The 22,631-nt window shown below is 52.0% G+C and overlaps 1 protein-coding gene across 2 annotated transcripts in view; it reads left to right on the forward strand.

The window, feature by feature from the left end:
• Positions 1-18,978, forward strand: part of FCGBP (Fc fragment of IgG binding protein) — a 42,175-nt gene extending 23,197 nt beyond the window's left edge. The window contains exons 11-21 of one of the 2 annotated variants that reach the window (XM_032323862.1): positions 1,014-1,155; positions 3,183-3,520; positions 4,499-5,072; positions 5,451-6,067; positions 6,503-7,046; positions 7,889-8,460; positions 8,698-9,271; positions 10,282-10,481; positions 14,965-15,348; positions 18,412-18,679; positions 18,804-18,978. In XM_032323862.1, the coding sequence (XP_032179753.1) occupies positions 1,014-1,155; positions 3,183-3,520; positions 4,499-5,072; positions 5,451-6,067; positions 6,503-7,046; positions 7,889-8,460; positions 8,698-9,271; positions 10,282-10,481; positions 14,965-15,348; positions 18,412-18,642 (4,176 nt within the window). In that variant the 3' untranslated portion in view covers positions 18,643-18,679; positions 18,804-18,978. The remainder of the gene's footprint in view (positions 1-1,013; positions 1,156-3,182; positions 3,521-4,498; positions 5,073-5,450; positions 6,068-6,502; positions 7,047-7,888; positions 8,461-8,697; positions 9,272-10,281; positions 10,482-14,964; positions 15,349-18,411; positions 18,680-18,803) is intronic. The other variant, XM_032323863.1, reaches the window with a different exon arrangement.
• The last annotated feature ends 3,653 nt before the right edge of the window (positions 18,979-22,631 follow it).

The following is a 22,631-nucleotide window of genomic DNA, read 5'->3' on the forward strand; positions in this document are numbered from 1 at the left end:
CTTTAGTGATAACCACATTTTCCCCATCTTGTTTCCTCTCCAACTTGGATGATTTCTTAAAAAACTCCCTTTTTCAGGGTGCCTGGGTGGCTCAGTGGGTTAAGCGTCTGCCTTCAGCTCAGGTCATGATCTCAGGGTCCTGGGATCCAGCCTCGCATCAGGCTCTCTGCTCAGCGGGGAGCCTCCTTCCCCCTCTCTCTCTGCCTGCCTCTCTGCCTACTTGTGATGTGTTAAATAAATAAATAAAATCTTTTTTTAAAAAGTTCCCTTTTCTTTTCCCCTATACTTCATATGTATTATTAACTAAGTCATACTTCCATAGGCAGGTGCTATTATTATCAGCAGCTTCTAGATGAGGAAATTAAGTGATCAAGAGGTTAAGCAATTTTTTTAAGATTTTATTCATTTGAGAGAGAGCATGTGAGTACATGAACAGAGGCAGAGGGAGCAGGAGAAGCAGGCTCCCTGCTGGGCAGGGAGCTCAGCATGGGACCAATCCCACGATCCTGGGATCATGACCTGAGCTGAAGGCAGACGCTTAACCAACTGAACCACCCAGGCGCCCCGAGGTTAAGTAATTTGCACAGGGTGATACAGTTTGGAAATAGCAGAAACAGGCTTCAGACCCAGGCAGTTGCTCCAGAGCCTTTGCTCTTTTTTAAAAAATTTAAATTCAATTAATAGACATAATGTATTATCGGTTTCAGGGGTAGAGGTCAGGGATTCATCAGTCTTGTATAATACCCAGTGCTCATTATAGAGCCTTTGCTCTTAATTGGTACATTCCAAGCTCCTCACACACAGCAGACATTGAGAGGCCATTGTGGAATCATGGATGAGTGAATGAATGAAAGAATGAGTGAATTGGACCCCAAGGCCATGCAGTGCCTCAGGGTCACAGACATCCCTTTCGTGTTCTCTGAACCCTCTGGGCCCGGAACACCGGACATGCCGGTGTCAGCTCCTGCCCTGACAGCTCCTGCCCTGACAGCTGCTGCCCTCTGTCCCCACAGCCGAACCAGATGATGCTGATTGACAACTGCCAGCAGCAGTGTGTGTGCCACGCTGGGCAAGGTGTGGTGTGCCAGGCCCACAGCTGCAAGCCAGGACAGGTGTGCGAGCCCTCAGGAGGCGTCCTGAGCTGCATCACCAAAGGTGCTGGGCTGCGTCGGGCCCTGGGTGGCTGGAAATGGAGGACAGAGACCCCAGAGCAGAGGGTGGTTGAAACCCTTATTTTTACCGTGGGAGGCACAGAGGACCAAGGATCGAGGTCTCCACCTGGGGACCTCTGGGCTGGGATTTCTAGGGCCTGGGACAGAGGGCCCCCAGGATGGAAGGTAGGGACTCATATGGTAGAATTCAGGCTGTGTGAATATATTCCCCAGGGCTATGTTTCCTAGGTCAGGTGTCTGAGACCCTCTGCATAAGGCAAGGACAGGCAAACTTTTTCCCTAAGGGGCCAGATGGTAAATATTTAAACCTGCAAGGCCTTAGGGCCTCAGTCATAACTACCCAACTCTGCCATCATGGCGTGAAATCAGCCATAGACTATATAAGCGAGGAGGTGAGGATCTCGTGAAACTGATATTTATGAAAACAGGCAGCCAGCTATGAAAAGTCACTAGATTAGGCTCAGGGCTCCTAACACCATCTCCCCTTCAAGGTAGGGGTCTCGGGCAGGGACCCCACCAAGGCTGGGGTCTTCGATACAGGGCACTCCTCAAAAGGAGGATCAGGACTTACAGGGACACAGTCTCAGACAATGCGACACCACCCCCAACACCCGATTAAGTTTAAGTCTCAGCGCTGCCCCCCAGGACTGGTTTCTTAGGGTGAAGCACAGAGCATAATTTCTTACTCCCAAAGACAAGAGAATGGGACCTCCAGAATGGACTGAGACTCTCAGTGATGCTGGGCAGGCTAACAGGAACCCCAGGGATGGGGGTATAGCAGTCAGAGTTGGATCCAGAGATGGAAATCACAGAGTAGCTTCAATGCAGAGTTTAATCAACAGAATTTACCTGTAATCAAGTACCAGAGGGTAAGAAGAATATGAATGAACACAAGAAGAGCAGATGTTGGGAGCAGCCCCCTGCTACCATCCCCAGGTTAAAGCAGGGCACCCAGGGAAGGGAGGGAGACCAGGATGTCATTGGAAGTTGCAGCCAGAGCCCACTGGCTTAGAGGTTGTGCAGGCTGGAACTGGCAGGTGGGAAGATTCTGCTGGGTTGCCCGCAAAACTAGCAAAACTCCACGGAAGCTGCTGGTCAGAGCCTAAGTGATTCTCCAGGAGCCACGGACCTGGCTGCATGCGTTCCCGACCACCAGCAACCCCCCCCCCCCCACCGCAGGCAAGGGGAGCCAGAAGCCGCGCCCCCGCCACGACCCTCCAGTGCTCTCTCCCGCCAAAGCCCCATACTGTTTGTTGGTGAATTTGGAGCTGAGAGGCGATAAACTGAACACGGGCACAGGGGCAGAGAGGAGGCAGTTTTAAGGTTGGGCACAGGGGTTCAAAAACTAGGGTCACAGATACAGTGGCCCTAGGGACAGAGTTTTAGACAAAGAGACCCTCAGAGCTGGGGCTTTAGAAGTGAGATCCCCAAAGCCAAGGCCTCAGAGGTAGCCAGCTCAAGGAGGCAGAGTCTTACACAGAGGGATCCCCAGGCCCTGAGGAGATACAGGGACCCCCAGGGCAGGGTCTCAAATGTTAGGTCCTCTGAGGGTTTAAATTCTCACCAGGAAGTTCCTCTAGTACCTTGGTTTAGCACAGAAACCTCCAGGACAGAGTCTCAGAGGGAGCGGCCCCCAGAAGGCTAGGAGCTCAGGCACATGAAGAAATGGGGGCCGGGGTGGGGGCAGTTCTGGAACACAGAAGGCCCTGGGGCTGTGGATGCCCTTCATGGATGCCTGCAGGGCTGGTATCACAGCTAACGGGACCCACTGGGGCTGGGTTCCAACGTAAGGGCCCTACAGTGTGGGTCTTGGCTGCAAGGTCCCCAGGATCCGGTCTCAGACAGCAAACTGCCGGGTGTGGGTCTCAGCTGGGAGGCCCCTGATATCCCTCCTCACCCGCAGTAGCCCTCGGCACCATACAGTAGCCCCAGCACGAACTGGGGCAGATGCTGGGGAGTGAGCGGCCTTACTCCAGACAGACCCAGAATGCCCTCTCTCCTTGTCTCCAGACCCATGCCACGGTGTGACATGTCGGCCACAGGAGACCTGCCAGGAGAAGGATGGCCAGGCCGTGTGCGTGCCCAACTATGAGGCCACATGCTGGCTATGGGGTGACCCACACTACCACTCCTTCGATGGCTGGAACTTCGACTTCCAAGGTACCTGCGACTACGTGCTGGCCGCAGCCGGCCCCCAGGGGGGCAGCTCCCAGGGCCTAACCCCTTTCACCGTCACCACCAAGAATGAGAACCGGGGCAACCCGGCCGTGTCCTATGTGAGGCTCGTCACCGTGTCTGCCCTTGGCTTCAACATCTCCATCCACAAAGGGGAAATCGGCAAAGTCCGGGTAAGTCAGGCAGCGCAGCCTGCCAGGCTCGGTTAGGAGCTGAAGGCTCTCTCTGCCCCGAGGGTGGAAACAAAACAGCAACAGCAGTTACAGCAATTATCACCTCTCTGTTGGGAATTAAGTGGCCCTAGCCCTTTGCTAAGGGCTTTGATGTGGGATGGCAGCGTTTGCCTTTGGAGAGACCTGGGTTTAAATTCAGACTGTCCTTGTGAGCTGCGTGACGTTGGGCGAGTAACTTTTCTTGGTGGGCCTCCATTTCCTCATCTGGGACATGGGATCCGGCTGAGAGCCTGTGAATGTTTGTGAGGGAATAAATGAGAGGCCCAGAGCCTCGAACATGGAGAGAAATTCAGGGAGATGGGGAGAGGGACAAGGGCCAGGAGGAGACAGACCACCCTTCCTGCTCATGGTAAAGGGGTTGCAGATGAATGGCAGTCCACAGCGGGAGAGGGAGAGGTGTGGGACAGGGTAGGGACCTGATAAATAATGTTGAGTGTCTTGAAGAGATGTCCAGACACAGAGAGATGCACAGGGAATGAGGAGAGAGAGAGAGTCACTGAATGAGAGAGATGCAGAGAAAGACCCAGAAAGAGAGAGAGAGAGAGAAAGATACAGAGTGAGAAAGAGAAACCCTGAGAGAGAAAGAGCCAGAAAGAGAAATAAGTCTAGATGTAGAGACAGGGAGAGACAACAGAGAGACAGAGAGAGAGAGAGACAGAGAGAGAGGAGAGGAAGGGAGGGAGATTGAGAGCGAGTGACAGACCCAGGAAAAACAGCAGAGGGAGGCTTCATTCTCCAGGGTCTGGACTCCAGCAATGTCCACAGTGCTTGTCAGATGACCTACAGCCATCAGTCAGTCATGAGGGAGGCCTTGGCAGCTGCCAGCAGCAGCGGGATGAGGGAGGGAGGCAGGGGCCAGAGCTGGAGCCTCCACACCTCGAGTGAGCTCTGTTTGCCTCCTTTCCCCCTCCTCCCCAGGTGAACGGTGTGCTGACAGCACTGCCCGTGTCTGTGGCAGGCGGCCGGATCTCGGTGACCCAGGGCGCATCAAAAGCGCTGCTGGTCACCGACTTCGGGCTTCAGGTCAGCTACGACTGGAATTGGCGAGTGGAGGTGACGCTGCCTAGCAGCTACCATGACGAGGTATTTGGGCTCTGCGGGAACATGGACCGCGACAGCAGCAATGACCGAGTCTTCCCCAATGGCACCCTGGCTCCCTCGATACCCGTCTGGGGCGGCAGCTGGCGCGTTCCAGGCTGGGACCCGCTGTGCTGGGATGAATGTCAGGGGAACTGTCCAACATGCCCCGAGGACCGAGTGGAGGAGTACAAGGGCCCTGGCTTCTGTGGACCCCTGGCCCCTGGCACGGGAGGCCCATTTGCCGCCTGCCATGACCACGTGGCGCCCGACAGCTTCTTCAAGGGCTGCGTTCTGGATGTCTGCCTAGGCGGGGGGGCCCACGACATCCTTTGCCAGGCGCTGGCTGCCTACGCTGCCGCCTGCCAGGCTGCTGGGATTGCCATTAAGGACTGGAGGGAGCAGGCTGGCTGTGGTGAGTGTTCGGGAGCAGAGCCGGAAACTGGGGGTAGGGGAGGGGTCCTGTCTCTGCCAGACTGGATGGGTCTCGCTTTCTGGGTCGTTTTGTTTGTCTCTCACTCTCCCTGTCTGTTTTTGTCTCTTGGTTTCTTGATGCTTATCTCTATGTCTCCCTTTGATTGTCTCTCTGCCTCTCCATTTCTCATTCTCTCTCTCCTTGTCTCTGTTTGGGTCTTTCCCTGTGTCCCTATCACTGTCTGTGTCTCTTACTGTTCCCCTCAGTCCCTCTGTCTGTCCCTCTCTGTCTGCCTCTGTCTCCTCCCAGTCCTCTAACTCCATCCCGTGATGCCATTCCCTCCTTTTGTCTCCCTCCCACTCTTCGGTCTACCCACAGAGATCTCCTGTCCTGAGAACAGCCACTACGAGCTCTGTGGTCCTGCCTGCCCAGACAGCTGCCCATCCCCTAACCCTGCCACGACGCCAAAGCCATGTGATGGCCCCTGTGCTGAGGGCTGCCAGTGCGACTTGGGCTTCGTGTGGAGTGCTGACCACTGCGTTCCCCTGGATGGTGGCTGTGGCTGCTGGGCCAATGGCACCTACCACGAAGCTGGCAGCGAGTTTTGGGCTGACGCCACCTGCTCCCAGATGTGCCGCTGTGGGCCTGGGGGTGGCTCACTGGTCTGCAAGCCTGCCAAGTGTGGGCTAGGGGAACAGTGTGCCCTGCTGCCCTCGGGCCAGCATGGCTGCCAGCCTGTCAGCACAGCGGAGTGTCAGGCCTGGGGTGACCCCCATTACGTCACCCTGGATGGGCACCGATTCGACTTCCAAGGCAACTGTGAGTACCTGCTGAGCGCACCCTGCAAGGCACTGCCCACAGGAGCAGAGAACTTCACTGTCACTGTGGTCAACGAGCACCGGGGCAGCCAGGCGGTCAGCTACACTCGCAGTGTCACCCTGCACATCTACAAACACAGCCTTACCCTCAGTGCCCAGTGGCCCCGGCAGCTGCAGGTGAGGGGCCTGGAGCCAGGCCGGAGCACATGCCAGCCCTGGGGTTGTCTGGGACAGTCAGGAATTTGCCATTCTCCCGACTACCTTGCATAGGTTAGCAAGGAATGATGCAGGGGTTGGAGTATAGGCCTTGGGGCAGGGCGTCTCGGAGCAGTGGCTTCCCCACTGGATAACTCCTTTAGTTTGGCCTTAGTTTATCCCGCTATAAAATGGGTGTAAGGAAAGTACCTGCTTCAGAGCGTTGTGTGAAGAAGCAGCAACCTCCTGTCTGCAGAGGCCTGTTATTACTACTACTGCTGTCATCATTATTATTACAAAGGGTAGATCCGGGGCTCAGGTTTCCACCCTATATCCCCAACCCCGTGCGTAGTGGAGCCAAAATTCAAACCCGTACCTGCACCGTTCATTCCTCCCATCCTTACCCCGTGTCCGCAGGTGGACGGCAAGCTCGTAGCGCTGCCCTACCAGCTGGACTCGCGCCTGAGCGCCTATGTGAGCGGCGCCGACGTGGTGGTGACCACGGCCGCCGGGCTCTCTCTGGCTTTCGACGGGAACAGCTTCGTGCGGCTGCGCGTGCCGGCGCCGTACGCGGGCGCCCTCTGTGGCCTGTGCGGGAACTACAACCAGGACCCCGCCGATGACCTGAAGGCTGTGGATGGGAAGCCAGATGGCTGGCAGGTGGGAGGCGAGGCTGGCTGCGGGGAGTGCGTGCCCGGGCCATGCCCGCCGCCGTGCACAACAGAGCAGCAGGAAGCCTTCGGCGGCCCGGACGCCTGTGGCGTGATCTCCGCCGCCGACGGCCCACTGGCGCCCTGCCACGCCCTTGTGCCCCCGGAGAAGTACTTCCAGGCCTGCTTGCTGGACGCCTGCCAGGCCCAGGGCCATCCGGGAGGCCTCTGCCCGGCTGTGGCGGCCTATGTGGCAGTCTGCCAGGCCGCGGGGGCCCAGATCGGCGAGTGGAGGCGGCCGGACTTCTGTCGTGAGTACTGATGCATGCCTAGTCTACATAGTGGGGGTCTTCCTACCTCCCCTTTCCAGGCCTCTAAGATAAGAGCCTTCTCCTCCACCATGGAGTTAGGCATCCCCTTGCCTCCCCTGAGCCAGATAGCTCCTGTCCGAAAAACGATCTTGGCATTCACACACTGCAATGTACCAGGTCATACTGCAATGGGAGAGACTCAGATATACCTGGTCAGAAACCTCGGGTCCAGGATCCTCTCAGGGATTCAGGTGCTGATATCCTAGTCAGACAGACTGGGGTGGCTGGGCCTGCGGAAGCTACTCAGCAAGATACAGCTGATCAGGTAGAGGCTGTCCGGTACCCCTGGTGAGAGAGCCCTGTAGTTGGTCCCATGCACCTACGCTGTTTCAAACCCTGAAAGACACAAGGTCAGACAGAATTGGTCTGATAACCTCAGACGGGGACTCTCCTGCTTAGAGGCACTTGCGCAGAGACTCCCGGGTAGAATCATGACCCTGACATAGCCCCAAGTAGATAGACATATACAGGTTCTTGGTGGGATCATCCGGGGCAGTTCCCCTCAGACACATTGCCTTGGTCAAATGTATCCTGTTAGCTTCATGCAATCAGACACCTATGGTCAAAGTCACGCTGACACAACCTTGTCGGAGAGACTCCGTCAGAGGCCCCTGGTCAGACATCCACAAGCCAGGTAGACCCAGGTGGATTCCCACCAGACACACAAGATACATTTGGCCCCACACTCCACTCAGTCTCACCTGGGCAGGTCTTCCCTCTCTGCGCCTCCCCTGTGCCCCTCCCTTGCTGCTTCCTGGCTCATTCCCTCTTGCTCCCCACAGCCCTCCAGTGCCCTGCCAACAGCCACTACAAGCTCTGCGGCGACTCCTGCCCCGTGAGCTGCCCGAGCCTCTCCGCGCCCGAGGGCTGCGTGCAGAGCTGCCGTGAGGGCTGCGTCTGTGATGCCGGCTTCGTGCTCAGCGGTGACACCTGCGTGCCTGTGGGCCAGTGTGGATGCCTCCACGAGGGCCACTACTACCCGCTGGGCGAGTCCTTCTACCCAGGCCCTGAGTGTGAGCGGCGCTGTGAGTGTGGGCCAGGTGGCCAAGTCACTTGCCAGGAGGGCCCGGCCTGCAGGCCCTACGAGGAGTGCCGGGTAGAGGACGGTGTCCAGGCCTGCTACCCTACAGGTTGTGGCCGCTGCGTGGTCAATGGGGGCCTCCACTACATTACCCTTGATGGCCGTGTCTATGACCTACATGGCTCCTGCTCCTACATCTTGGCCAAAGTCTGCCACCCACAGCCTGAGGATGAGGACTTTAGCATTGTGCTCGAGAAGGATGCGACTGGCAATGTCCAACAGCTGGTGGTGACTGTGGCTGGCCAGGTTGTGAGACTGGCTCGGGGGCCAAAGGTAAGTGGATATGGCCTTACCCTGGGAATCTGAGCAGGACAGGGCCCACCCTGAGGGTTCTGAGGGGGCTATGACCCCGCCCCAAGGCAAGTGAGGGGGACAGAGATCTGAGGGTCTGAAGGGGCATGGTCCCACCCCAAAGGGCCTGCGAGGGACATGGCTCCACCCCAGAAGTCTGAGGGGACCACTCTACCCGTGGTTCTGTGAGTCCCTGACCTCCCTGACCTTTCCACCTAGGTCACCGTGGACGAAGAAGCTGTGGCCCTGCCTGTGGCTGTGGGTCACGTGCGGGTGACCGCCGAGGGCCGGAACGTGATTTTGCAGACGACCAAAGCACTGCGGCTTCTCTTTGATGGCAATGCCCATGTCCTCATATCCATCCCCAGCCCCTTCCGTGGCCGGGTCTGTGGCCTCTGCGGGAACTTCAACAGCAACTGGACCGATGACCTCGTCTTGCCCAACGGTGCCGAGGCCCCCAGCGTGGATGCCTTTGGAGCCGGGTGGCGGGCACCCAGCTCCTCCCACGGCTGTGGCGAGGGCTGTGGGCCCAGCGGCTGCCCCGTGTGCTTGGCCGAGGAGACGGCACCATATGAGAGCAACCAGGCCTGCGGTCAGATCCGGGACCCCAAGGGCCCTTTCGCGGCCTGCCATGCAATACTGAACCCCTCTGAGTACTTCCGCCAGTGCGTGTACGACCTGTGTCTCCACAAAGGCAACACCACCTTCCTCTGCCACAGCCTGGAGGCCTACACGGCGGAATGCCAGGCAGTCGGTGGGACCGTGAAGACGTGGAGAACAAGCAGCTTCTGCCGTGAGTGTCTGGGGGGCCCCTCCGAGGACTCCAGACCAGGCTCAGGGATAACCCCCTGACCACCTCCTGTCCTATGTCTCAAGAGCAGTCCCTCCCTCCAGAAGGCTCCCCCCAGCTTCTCCCGCAGCACACCTGCTGGCCTCCCTCCTTCCCCCTGAAGCCCTTCTCAGACTTCAGAGACCCCCAGTCCTGAAATCGCAGACACAGTTCTTCCCCAGGGTTCATCCTCAGCCCTTTCTGTGGGGACCCTGGAGGGCTGGTCAGGCAGGTCCGCAGCTCACATGATAAAGCCTGAGTCTATGGCTCACCTGGAGCTCCGGGATGGGACCATATCCCCTATGATCCCCAGCCCAGGACGGTACCTAGTGAGGAGTATGTTTCCTTCAGACTACCAGGGTAGGGCCATGTCTCACTTATCCTTCTCAGGACAGCACCCATGTCCAGAGTCATTACCCACCTCTTTAGCCCTCGATTTGTCCTCAGTGCTGACAGTGGACACTGTCCGTCTTCAGCACCGACCAATCTCCTGACTGCCAGTCTTAGGGGTCTAGCAGCTTCCTGGACACTTTCCCCTCGGTGTCTTTAGGGTCTCTCACACCTGCTGTGTTCTCATATGACATCAGCATTTTACCCCAAACCTGATCCTCCCTTTCCCTGACCCCAGTCTGCATCTCCTGGCAGCCTTGCCATCGGCCAGTTGCTCAGCCAGAGCCCAGGGCCTCACCCTAGAGGCTTGCCCTGCGTCTTTGCAACTCCCTGTGTTTACCCCATCCTAGTCCTGGACCCCTCTGCCTCTGCTTCCCCAGTGCAGCCCTGACCATGCTATTGGACTATTGGTCCCACTGACATGAACTCCACAGGACAGGGCCCGAGGCTATCTTGGCAGCTGGCATCCCCAGCACTGCCAACCGAGATCCTGGTTTGCGGGGAGGCCACAGTCAGTGTGGGGGTTGGGGCATGGGGCCTCGCCCGCCCCCAAGCCTGACCCACCCTGCCTTTTCCCTGTACAGCACTGCAGTGCCCTGCCCATAGTCACTACTCCACCTGCATGCGCTCCTGCCAGGGCTCCTGCGCAGCTCTGTCCGGCTTCACGGGCTGTACCAGCCGCTGCTTTGAGGGCTGCGAGTGTGACGACCGCTTCCTGCTCTCACATGGCACCTGCGTCCCCGTACAGAACTGTGGCTGTGCCCACAATGGCCACTACTTGCCGGTGAGGGTGGGCTGGCGGCTGGCGGCGGGCAGGGAGGGTGGAAGGGCTCAAGGGAGACTCGGGGCCTCTGTGCCGACCCCCTCAAGGTTGGGGACAGAGGAGCCACCTCCATTTCCCAGCTCGGTGACTCAGTGCCGGTAAAGTCCCGGTATGAGTTTCCTGAGGCTGCTGAGACAAACGACCTTAAACTCGGTGGCTTCAGGAACCAGAGAAATCTGTTCTCCCAGAGTTTTGAAGCCCAGCATTGGAAATCAGGGTCACTGGGGCAAAATCAAGGTGTGGGCAGGATGGCACCCTTCAGAGGCTCTGGAGGAGAATGGCTTCCTCCCCAGCTCCAGGTTTTGATGGCTGAGGCATTCCTCAACTGTGGCCACCTCCAATTTTTTCTTCTGTATCACATTTCCCTTCCTCCTGTGTGTGTGTGTCATAAAATCTCCACGTGCCTCCCTCTTCTAAGGATACATTCGATTGCATTTAAGTCCCACCCAGATAATCCAGGACAGCCTCCCCATCTCCAAATCCTTAATTCATCACATCCACAAACACTCTTTTTCCATATAAAACAGGTTCCAGGAATCGGGGCCTGACATATTGGGGGGCCCATTATTCGGCCTCCTCCAGTCCCCTCTCTGAGCCTCATTTTCTTCATGGGGTTAATCGTCATCCTGGCACCAGAGGTGTTTGACAATCAGGTGCCATTGTGCCTGAAGGGTACCCGCTAGGGCCCGGGCCTCACCTTCTGCCTTCATCATATAGTAAAAATACTGACAATTTACAACAGCACAGATGGTGGGCAAGTTGGCAATCATCTCCTGATGGAAGTTGAAAGTGAATTAGATTTACTTTTGTGCTTGATGTTTTCTGCGCTCTTGTGATGTCCCAAGTTTGTTATAGGTGTCACTTTATTTTGTGATCATAACACTCTTATGAGATGGGCACTATTGCGACAAGGAGAAGTCAGCCCAGGACCGTCTCTTAGCGAGTAGTGAGGCTGGGATTTACACCCCAGCAGTCCGGACCCACCCTCTGAACAACTAGGCATTCTACTTCCTCATCATATTTATCAAATAAAGGAAAGATGAATGACCACATCCCATCCTCATTTATCCCCACCATTTTATTAATGGCAGAAAGGTAGACTAGAAGGCCGGAAAGTACAAGACTTCTGGGGGAGGAAATGCCAAACTGCTCCTTCCTCTGGGTGTCACCACCTACAGGAAGCCCTCCCTGATCCCCTAGGCTGGTTTAGGTATTACTACAGTGCTTCCCCTTTCCCAACTCTGACCAGTCTGCCTGTGCTAGAAGGTTTCTTAGATTTATGAGTCTAATATTCACCAGAGAAGTCTGGGCTGGAGATACAGATGAGCGAGCCACCCATATAGAGATGGTATTTAGCTCTTTTGTTCTATTCATTCATTTCCTTTAATATTTTCAGACTTCTTTTTTATTTTTTAACATTTAACATATATTATTTGTTTCCAAGGTACAGGTCTTTGATTGACCGGTCTTCCATAATACCCAGTGCTCTTACAACACATACCCTCCCCAGTGTCCATCATCCAAGTACCCCATCTTCCCAGCCTCCAGCAACCTCACCTCCAGCAGCCCTCAGTTTTTTCCTAAGATTAAGAGTCTCTTATGGTTTGTCTCCCTCTCTGGTTTTGTGTTGTTTCATTTTTTCCTCTCTTCCCCTATGATCTTCTGCCTTGTTTCTTAAATTCCACATATCAGTGAGATCATATGATAATCGTCTTTCTCTGGTTGACTTATTTCACTTAGCATAATATTCTCTAGCTTCATCCATGCCATTACAAATGGCAAGATTTCATTTTTGATGGCTGTGTAGTATTCCATTCTGTGTGTGTGTGTGTGTGTGTGTGTGTGTTTGTGTACACACACACCACATCTTCTTTATCCATCCATCTGTTGATGAACATCTAGGCTCTTTCCATAGTTTGACTATTGTGGACATTGCCGCTATATACATTGAGGAGCATATGTCCCTTGGGATCACTATATTTGTATCTTTAGGGTAAATACCCAGTAGTGTGATTGCTGGGTCTTAGGGTAGCTCTATTTTCATACATTTTGAGGAATCTCCATACTGTTTTCCAGAGTGGCTGCACTGGCTTGCATTCCCACCAACAGTGTAGGAGGGTTCCCCTTTCTCCACATCCCAACATCTGTCGTTTCCTGACTTGTTGATCTTAGCCATTCTGACTGGTGTGAGGTAATATCTCATTGTGATTTTGATTTGTATTTCCCTGATGTTGAGTGCTGTTGAGCACTTTTTCATGCGTCTGTTGGCCATCTGGATGTCTTCTTTGCAGAAATGTCTGTTCATGTGTTCTGCCCATTTCTTGATTGGATTATTTTTCTTTGGATGTTGAGCTTAATAAGTTCTTTGTAGATTTTGGATACTAGCCCTTTATCTGATATGTCATTTGCAAATATCTTGTTTCGTTGACTGTTTCCTTTGCTCTGCACAAGCTTTTTATCTTTAAGTCCCAATAGTTCATTTTTGCCTATGTTTCCCTTGGCTTTGGAGACATGTCTACAAGAATTTGCTGCGGCTGAGGTTGAAGAGGTTGCTGCCTGTGTTCTTCTCTAGGATTTGGATGGATTCCTGTCTCACACTGAGGTCTTTCATCCATTTTGAGTCCATTTTTGTGTGTGTGTAAGGAAATGGTCCAGTTTCATTCTTCTACATGATGCTGCACAATTTTCCCAACATTGTTTTTTGAAGAGACTGTCATTTTTCCACTGGACATTCTTTCCTGCTTTGTTGAAGATTAGTTCACCACAGAGCTGAGGGTTCATTTCTGGGTTCTCTATTCAGACTTCTTTTTTTTAAATAATTCAAACTTAAGGAAATTTGCAAGAATCATATGAAGAACTCCTGTATACCTTTCCTTTAGGTTCTTGTTGACCTTTTGGCATGCTTGCTTTTTTTTTAAGATTTTATTTATTTATTTGAGAGAGAGAGAGAGGGAGAGAGAAAATGAGCGAAAGGGAGGGGTGGAGGAAGGGGAGAAGCAGAGTCCCCGCTGAGCAGGGAGCCCGATGCGGGGCTTAATCCCAGGACCTGAGATCATGACCTGAGTCAAAGGCAGACCCTGAACTGACTGAGCAGCCCCCACCCCGGTATCCCCTTATGCTTGGTCTATCATCCTTTCGTATAAGGGTATATGAACGTGTTTTCTGAACTATTTTAGAGTGATGCTGACATAGTGCTCCTTTACCCCCTAGTACTTTGGCTTGGCTTTCCTAAGAACAAGGAAATTCATTTACATGATTATGATGTGATTAATTTCAAAATCAGGAAGTGAACACTGACTCAATACTATATAAAGACTCCGTCTGAGTTTTACCGGTGTTCCCAGTGATATCCTCTACAACAATTGCCCGCCCCTCCTGGGCCAGAGTCTAAATGAGGATCAGACACTGCTTTTAGTTTTGTTGAGATTTGATGAGATCACCAGGTAGTGAACCCAGAGAGAGAAGGAAAAGGTTTAAGGGCTGTGCACTGAGCAAAGTAACAGTTACGGATTGGGGAGATGATCTGGGAGGTGAGGACGAACTTGAAAACGCAGGAAAAAGAGAGGAGCCAGTCAGGTAGGAGAAAAAAAGTTATTTGCTGGAGTTGGGTTCCCAGGGCCCTGTGTTCTGGGCTGTGGGTGTCAGGACTCCAGGCTCTCTGTCTTACCTGCTATGATTTGGCTTTTACTGGTTTACACCTTACCCCAAAACATAGTGACTTAGGGGTGCCTGGGTGGCTCAGTGGGTTAAAGCCTCTGCCTCCGGCTCAGGTCATGATCTCAGCATTCTGGGATCGAGCCCCGCATCAGGCTCTCTGATCGGCGGGGAGCCTGCTTCCTCCTCTCTCTCTGCCTACCTCTCTGCCTACTTGTGATCTCTGTCTGTCAAGTAAATAAATAAAATCTTTAAAAAAAAATAGTGGCCTAAAACAACTACTTGCTGAGTTCATGATTCTGGGAGTCCGCTGTTCAGGCTGGACTCAGCTGGGTGCTTCCTCCGCTGTTCTGGAGCTCATCATACATCTCTAGCCCTGCGGTGGGTCCGCTGAGGGCTGGCTGGCATACAGTGGTAGCAGCTGGGATTGGTGTCTCTCTTCCCTGGGGTCTGATCCTCCAGCAGACTAGTCCATGCTTGTTCTTATGGCCAGGGTCCCAAGAAAGAGAGAGAGAAGGGAGGAAGGAAGGGAAAGAGAGAATGAGAGAAAGCTGTGAGGTCTCATGAGGTCCAACCTTGAACCTGGCGCGGCATTACTTCTGTTGCCTTATAACAACCAAAGTGTAACGCTAAAGTGAACCCAGATTCCTGGGGGAAGGGGAAGTAAACTCCATGGCTCAGTGGAAGTTGCTGCCAAGTCACCCTGTATGGTTGCAGAGAATCTGGGAGATTGCGGCCATGGGCGCCATCCGCTGCACCCCGGCCACCTGGCCCCTCTCTCTATGCACAGGTGAACTCCTCACTGCTGAGCTCAGACTGCCACCAGCGCTGTTCCTGCTCCCCAAGCACCGGCCTGACTTGCAAGGCATCCAGCTGCGAGCCAGACCGTGTCTGTGAGGTCCAGGCTGGGGCCCGGAACTGCTGGGCCTCCCAGGGTCTCTGTTCCCTCTCTCTGGATAACAGCCTCACCACCTTCGATGGGTCCCGCAGAGCTTTCCGCTCCCAGGGCATCTACGAGCTGTCTTCCCCCTGCCCAGGGCTACCAGACACCATCCCCTGGTTCCGCGTGGTGGCTGTGGTCCAGGCCTGCCAAGGCAAAGTTGAATCTGTGAACCAGGTTCACATCTTCTTCAAGGATGGGCTGGTGACTCTGAGCTCAGAGCACGGAGTGTGGGTAAGCCTGGGCACAAGGGCACGTCTCCCCTGGGCTTTTGTCCTTCCTGCTGCTATGCGCCTACAATCCTGGCTGCCCGTCTGCCTTGTGTTTTCTTTATCCAGATCTCTGTAGTTCAGTCTCTGGATTGGTATTTGTCTCAGTATTTCGAACTTAGTCTGTTCTGGCTGAGTTCTTGAGGAGCGAAAACACACTCAAGTCAATCACTCGTTTTGATCATAGCATTAATCGAAACTCTATTGGTTGTAAACAGCAGAAATCCAAATCAGGTTGCCTTGAGCAAAAAGGAATTTCTTGGCCCCTAGAACTAGAAAATCCAGGGGTAGAGCCTCAGGCATGGCTGCATCCAGATGCCCTAGTGGTATTATCCGGATTTGTACCTCTATCTTTTGGACTTGCTGTTCACCAAATCAGTTTCATTCTTTGTGGTTCCCCACAAGGATAGGTACTATTATCTCCATTGTACACAGAGGATAAACTAGGTCCCAAGAAGCCCCAAGCATTCAGATTGCCTGGGAGAGATCCAGGCTTTGAACCCACCAGCACCGGGCTCTGTTCCCCACCACGTTGGTGGGAACAAGGTCCTAGGGGTAACAAGGGGCCATGATCATGTCCAAGTGCAGTGTTCAATAGGAATTTCTCCTGGACTCTGATGACGCTGGCCACTGATCCTTCCCTCACCTGTCCCTCAGCTTGCTCTTCGGGCCCCACTCAGCCTATCATTGTCTGCCTCCACGAGTCTGTTCCAGCCCTGGTGCCCCCTCTCTTCTGCCTCTTGACTTCCTCTCACGTACATTTATGTTTGCCAAACCCCATGGTTCTTGCCACCCTCGTTCCAGATTTCTCAGAGAGAATCTGGCCAAACTGAGGTCTGATGCTGACTTACATTCCAATTATTCATGGCCCATGCGGGAGAGCCCCAGACCCAAACATGGACGTCAAGCTACACTAAAGTTCCCAGATGAGCATGTCCCTAGTTCTGTGACCTTTTACTGATTGCAGAGACATCCACTGGGGTCTTCTAGGTTCAGTGGAGAGAGACAGCCGATGCTCCACACACACACACCCCTCGGTGGATGGTCTGCAAACTCCCACCAGCGCTTGGAGATGGGCCAAGACTCAGCCTTGCTGGAAGCAGGGAGGTTTGCATTCTCTCCTTCCAATAATCTGGGCCAGTCATTCCTTTTCTCAAGCCATCTTCTTGATCCATAATTCAGGTTAACAGTCCCCTACTCTTGACCTCCCCCTTGCCCTTCTACGGAGAGAAACAGTTCTCTACAGAGCAGACAGATGTTCGAGAAATGGGAATCAGATCAGGTGGAAAACTCTACGGTGGCTTCCTAGAGCAGCATTCCAAACTCAAGCCACCTCCTTTCATTGGCCTACATACAAGGTTTTCTGTGATCTGACTCCTGCTGGCCTCCAACCCTGTTTCCGGTAACTCCATCCCTTGTTAGCTATGCTAATGATTGGCCAGGCCAACCTTTCAGTAAACCAGGCTTGTTCCCGCTTCGGACCTTCACATGTGCTGTTCCTACTGCTGCAAAGCTCTTCACCCAGGCAGGCTGAGTTGACACCTTCTCGTCCTCCAGATCTCAGTTCCAGCGGTGCTTCTCCAGAAAGGCCTTTCCTGACCACGTACCAAAGTTCCTCCTCTCTATCCCGGTCTCCATACTATCAGGGCCTTTGATTTCCTTCAAAACACTTCTCGCTTTCTGTAGTCATCCATTATTTGTTCGTGTTTCTTGCCTTTCTTCATCACTAGAATATAATCCTTAGGTGGGCAGTGGTCCCATCCATCTTGGTCATCACTTTGTCCCCAGTACCCAGAATGGGGCCTGGCCACCCAAGAGGATTCCCAGGAGAAGGTTGTTTTTGTGAATACAATCAGCCCTGTTGCGTCTACAGCAGACCATGCACTGAGTGACAGATGATACAGACCTAGTTCTTATACTTCCAAAGCTTAAAGCCTGGTGAAACTCTGCATCCACCCCTCCAACTATCCTTCGCTGCATCTCTCTCTTTCTCTCCCTTCTTCCAGCCATCTATTCTTCTACCTGTTTCCTTTTCCCCCTTTCTCCCTCCCTCTCTTTTCCCTCCCTCCATTCCTTCTTTCCCTCTCTCCACCCACCTATCATCATTCACCTACAGTCCTTACACCCATCCATCCCCTCATCTACCCATCCATCATCCATCCATCCATCCACCTACCAGTCCATCCATCATCCATCCATCCACGCATCCATGCGTCCACCCATCCATCATCCATCCACCCACCAGTGTGTACACCCACCCATCCACTCATCCAACCAACCACCATCCACCCACCAATCCATCCATCCATCCATCCATCTATCCAGGCAATATCTACCTATCTTTCCAATCACCTGACAGGGGAACAGACAGAAATCATTTATTTAAAAAGAACTTTAATTCAAAGAAGTTTCTCTAAGGAGTCTAGCTCTAGAAGAATTAACTCATCAATGAAAAGTTATTTAAAGGAAAAATCTCATACAATTACCAAGGTTACTGAGTCCACAGCTTACGACAGAGAAACTGTAATTTTCTCACATGATTGTGATATTTTCTAGATCATTACTTGTCTTCAGACATCAGCATTAAGAAAATAAAGCATGAAGTTGCTTTTGTTAGGGAACCAGTAACTTACAGGACACATACAAGTGTTGTTTTGTTTGGTTTTGTTTTGTTTGAAAAAGAGAACCAGAAAGGATGATGCTGGGGTTGGATTGTGTGTTTATCTGTCTGGTACAAAGTGCTCCTCACCACCCCAGCTGCCCTTGAGATGTTTTTTGCATCCTTACTTATCCATTGACCCATCTCTCTGTCAACTGTCTGTCCTTTTAACCATCTGTCCAAATCTCCAGCTAGCTTATGTATGGCATCTGTCCATACCATGCCTCTATCCATGTCTTTGTCTCCTTTGGCACCTGTGTCTCTGCTTTTGCTCCTTGAACTTGTTTTCCTGCTTGGAGGCTCCTTCCTGGTAACCCTCCAGTTCTTTTGTGGCTCTAGTCTCACCTGTGTTTCCCCTACCACCACCAGGTGAATGGCATCCATGTGGCCCTCCCAGCTGAGTTATCAGCATCTGTGTCCATACATAAGAATCCCGATGGCTCCGTGAGCGTTAACCAGAAGGCAGGGGTCCAGGTATGGCTTGACCTCAAAGGGAAGCTGGCTGTGATGGTCAGTGAAACCCATGCTGGGAAGCTGTGTGGGGTCTGTGGAAACTTTGACGGGGACCAGACCAATGACGAGAATGACTCCGGAAAATGACAACGGACATCTGGAGAACGCAGGACTTCTCCCCATGGTGAGGGGTATAGCATAGAAGCCAGGCTACTTGGGGCAGGGGCACCTGGGTCCTCATGGGAAGTGGGCAGTCGGGGTAAGTGCTCAGTCTGCAAGAGGAAATGCTAAGAGTCTGTCTCTTACAGTGACAGCTGGTCAGTCATCTACTGGGAATGAGGACTTCAGGACCTGAGCCTCCTGGAGACTGAATAATTGGGGGGTGCACAGTGTCCATGTGTGCCCCTACACTGTTGTACCCCTTTGATGAGTCTCCAAGGCCAACTGCAAGAGCACTGAATAAATATCTCAGGCTAAGCTGCATGCCAGTGTGTCTGTCTCATGCCTCCTCCTCCCCGACTTTCCTTCTTGCACAGCAGCTGCCAGATGCCTGCACAATAAATTTGGGGGGTGAAAAGATGGTTGGATAGATGGATGGAGGGAGGGAGGGATGGATGGATGATGGGTGGGTAGAAGGGAGGAGAAAGGGAAGGAGGAAGGAGACATGGAAGGGCAGATGGGGCGTGGAGAAATGGGAAGATAGGGACATGGATAATTAAAAGAGTAGATGAGAAGATGAACAATTGGATAGAGGGAAGGAGTCGAAAGTAGAAAGAAGGATGAATAGATTCCAGCTTTATCATTTATAGTCCAACAAGTGAATTTCTCTGCCACTCAGTTTCCTCGTATGTCTTAGTCTGTGCAGCTGCTAAAACAAAATACCACAGAATGGATGCCTTATAAAGAGCAAACACTTATTTCTCACCTTTCCAGAGACTGGGAAGTCCAAGGTCAAGGCACCAGGAGACTCAGTGTCTGGTGAGAGCCCGCTCCCTGTTCATAGTTGGCTCTCTCCTCATGTATCCTCACAGGGAAGAGGGGCAAAGGAGCCCTTTGGGGCCTCTTTTATAAAGGCACTAATCTCATCCATGAGAGCTCCACCCTCACGACCCAATCACCTCTCAAATGCCCCACCTCCAAATACCTTCACATTGGGGATTATGTTCCAACATAAGAATTCTGAAGGGATTCAGTCACTCAACACCACCTCTATTTTAGAGAGAGTTGTGGGCAGAGGAAGGGGCAGAGAGAGAGGGAGAGGGAGAGACTCTCAAGCAGACTCCCCACTGAGCACCGAGCATGATGAGGGCTCCCACATCTCAAGACCCTGAGACCATGACCTGAGCCAAAACCAAGGGTCAGATGCTTAACCAACTGAGCCACCCAGATGCCCCAACAGCATCATATTTAAAGCAGAGTTCATGAAAGTACCCACCTCATGGAGTTGGAGTGGGGATTTAATTTGTCAATCCTATCCACAAGTCAAAATTTGAAATCCTGGGGCACGTGGCTCAGTGGGTTAAGCCTCTGCCTTCACTCAGGTCATGATCTCAGGGTCCTGGAATCAAGTCCCACATCGGGCTCTCTGCTCTGCAGGGAGCCTACTTCTTCCTCTCTCTCTCTCTCTCTCTCTCTGCTTGCCTCTCTATCCACTTGTGATATCTCTCTGTCAAATACATAAAATCTTAAAAAAAAAAATTTGAAACCCTCTTCTTTTCCAGCCCCGTCCCCCAGCCTTCCCACAGTGGCCTTCCTCACCTCAGTGAATAGCACTGCCTCCACTCAGCCATAGCAGTCAGAAAACAGGGATCATTCTTGATTACTCCCTTCCTGCCCCCCACCTCAGTTCATCAACATACCCTGTTGGGTTGTATCAAAGCATATCCACTTTCTTAAGCCCACCAGTGCAAGCATCACCCTCATTCATGCTGACAATGCCAACAGACCCCTATCTGCTCTTCCCCTTTTGCAATCCATTCTCACCACTACTCTATGACTCTTGTTAACATGTAAGAGGGACCATTAGCTATATATTTCTCTTATAATAAAATCAAATTCTTCACCTTTTCCTATAAGGCCCCTGTCCACCTCTTCTGACTCATCTCCAGTTGCTGCCTTGCCAATTATGATTTGGAAACCTGCTCTTTCAATGTACTGAACATGCCAAATTTTCCCATTTCACTTCTGTGCACTTGACACATGACTAGCTGCTGCTTATCCCTCAAATGTCAGCTTATATGTTACTACCTTAGAGAGGCCTTCCACAGCCACCTCACTTAAAGTGGATTCCCTCTGTTACCCTCTGTCCCAGATGCTTGCCTGCTTGCTTCTTTCCTTCCTAGCATTTACTACACTTCAAAATTACATTTATTTGAATTTCTGCCCAATTAGAAGTAACTCAAAGGTAGAGACTACATCTGTCTCATTCACCACTTTAAAGGTTTTATTTATTTATATGACAGACAGAGATCACAAGAAGGGAGAGAAGCAGGCAGAGAGAGAGGAGGAAGCAGGCTCCCTGCCGAGCAGAGAGCCTGGTGCGGGGCTCGATCCCAAGACCCTGGGATCGTGACCTGAGCCAAAGGCAGAGGCTTTAACCCACTCAGCCACCCAGGGGCCCCACAGTCACCACTTTATTCCCAGAAACTAGCACATAGTAGATGCTCGGTACATATTTATTGAATGAGTAAATGACCAATGATTAACCTGGAGCAAAGATTGCATAGTAAATCCTTTACATAGTAAAGGATTATATCCACAGTATGAAAAGTGCTCCTTCAAATCAATAAGAAAAAGATAACAGTCCAATTAGGAAAAAAAAATGAGGATATACACAGGCAATTAACAGAAAAAGAAATGTACATATGTTGAATGATTCAATATGTCAGGTTATTCATATATAATATTTCTAAGCTTCACAACAAACCTGCAACAACAACAAAAAAGACAATCCAGATGTCTATTAGTAGGGGACTGGTTGATCTAACATGATGGACAACTCTGCAGATGAAGGTAAAATAAGGTATATTTGTATACACTGCACAGTATTGATCTCCAGGATATGAAGTGAAGAAAGCAAGGTGGGAACAGGGTACATAGTGAGAGAGACCTAAGAGAAGGGTCACAAGGGGGCTTTAAGAGTACTGGTAATGCCCTCTTTGTGGGCTTGGGTGGCAGTGATATGGGTTCCCCCCTTTGTGATAACTCGTAAAACTGCACAGTTGCATGCACGTTTCTGTAAGCATGTAGTATTTCAAAAAGTTTTAAAATGAATAAAATCATAATCTCTGAAAATTCCTGGCCAGTGTGTGTGTGTGTGTGAGAGAGAGAGAGAGAGAGATTGAGAGAGAACAACCAAGTGAAGCACTTACTCTGGGCCAGGCCTTGTTCTAGGTACTGGGTGATACAGCAATGAATGGGACAGACCAGTTCATTCTCCTGGAGGTTTTTAGTAATTTCTCATAGTAGCACTTGTTTTGCTTTGTGGAATGAATATGAGGATAAATATTAATATTATAAAATTACAAGTCACAAATTCCCAATACTTATGCAGAATCCACTCACTCCTCCCTCTTTGCCCTGCCTGTACCCTGATCTTGTCCTTCCTTGTCTGCTACCTGATCCACCACAGCAGTCTCCCCCTTGGTCTTCCTGCTTTCAGGGCAACTCCCACACTGTTTCCCACCTGCAGACAGAGTGCTCCCATGTCAGATCACAACCCTTCTCTGTTCAAGAACCTTCCATAGCTTCAGATCACTCAGAGTAAAAGCCAAAGTCCTCCCCATGGCACACAAGGCCCCACACAACTTTCCCTGCTCTCGTCTCCTTCCACTCTGAGGACTAACTCTGCCCCAACCACACCCTTCACTGCTTCTCCAACCCTCCATACCCTCCCTGCCCCAGGCCCTTTGCACAAACAATCCTCGCTACCTAAAACTCTCTTTCCCCAGACAGGAGCATATCTCACTCCTCACCTCTTTTAGCTCTTTGCTTAAGTCACCTGATGCATTCCTTGACCACCAGTGAAGGAATGTCACCCCTCCTCTAACAGTCCTCTCTTCTTTCCCTGCTGTTATTTCTCCAAAGCACCTTTATTGCCTTCCAATATCTTGGTTTCTGTTTCTAATATATCTTGG

This window comes from Mustela erminea, chromosome 19 (assembly GCF_009829155.1).
Source record: "Mustela erminea isolate mMusErm1 chromosome 19, mMusErm1.Pri, whole genome shotgun sequence".
Classification (NCBI taxonomy): domain Eukaryota; kingdom Metazoa; phylum Chordata; class Mammalia; order Carnivora; family Mustelidae; genus Mustela; species Mustela erminea.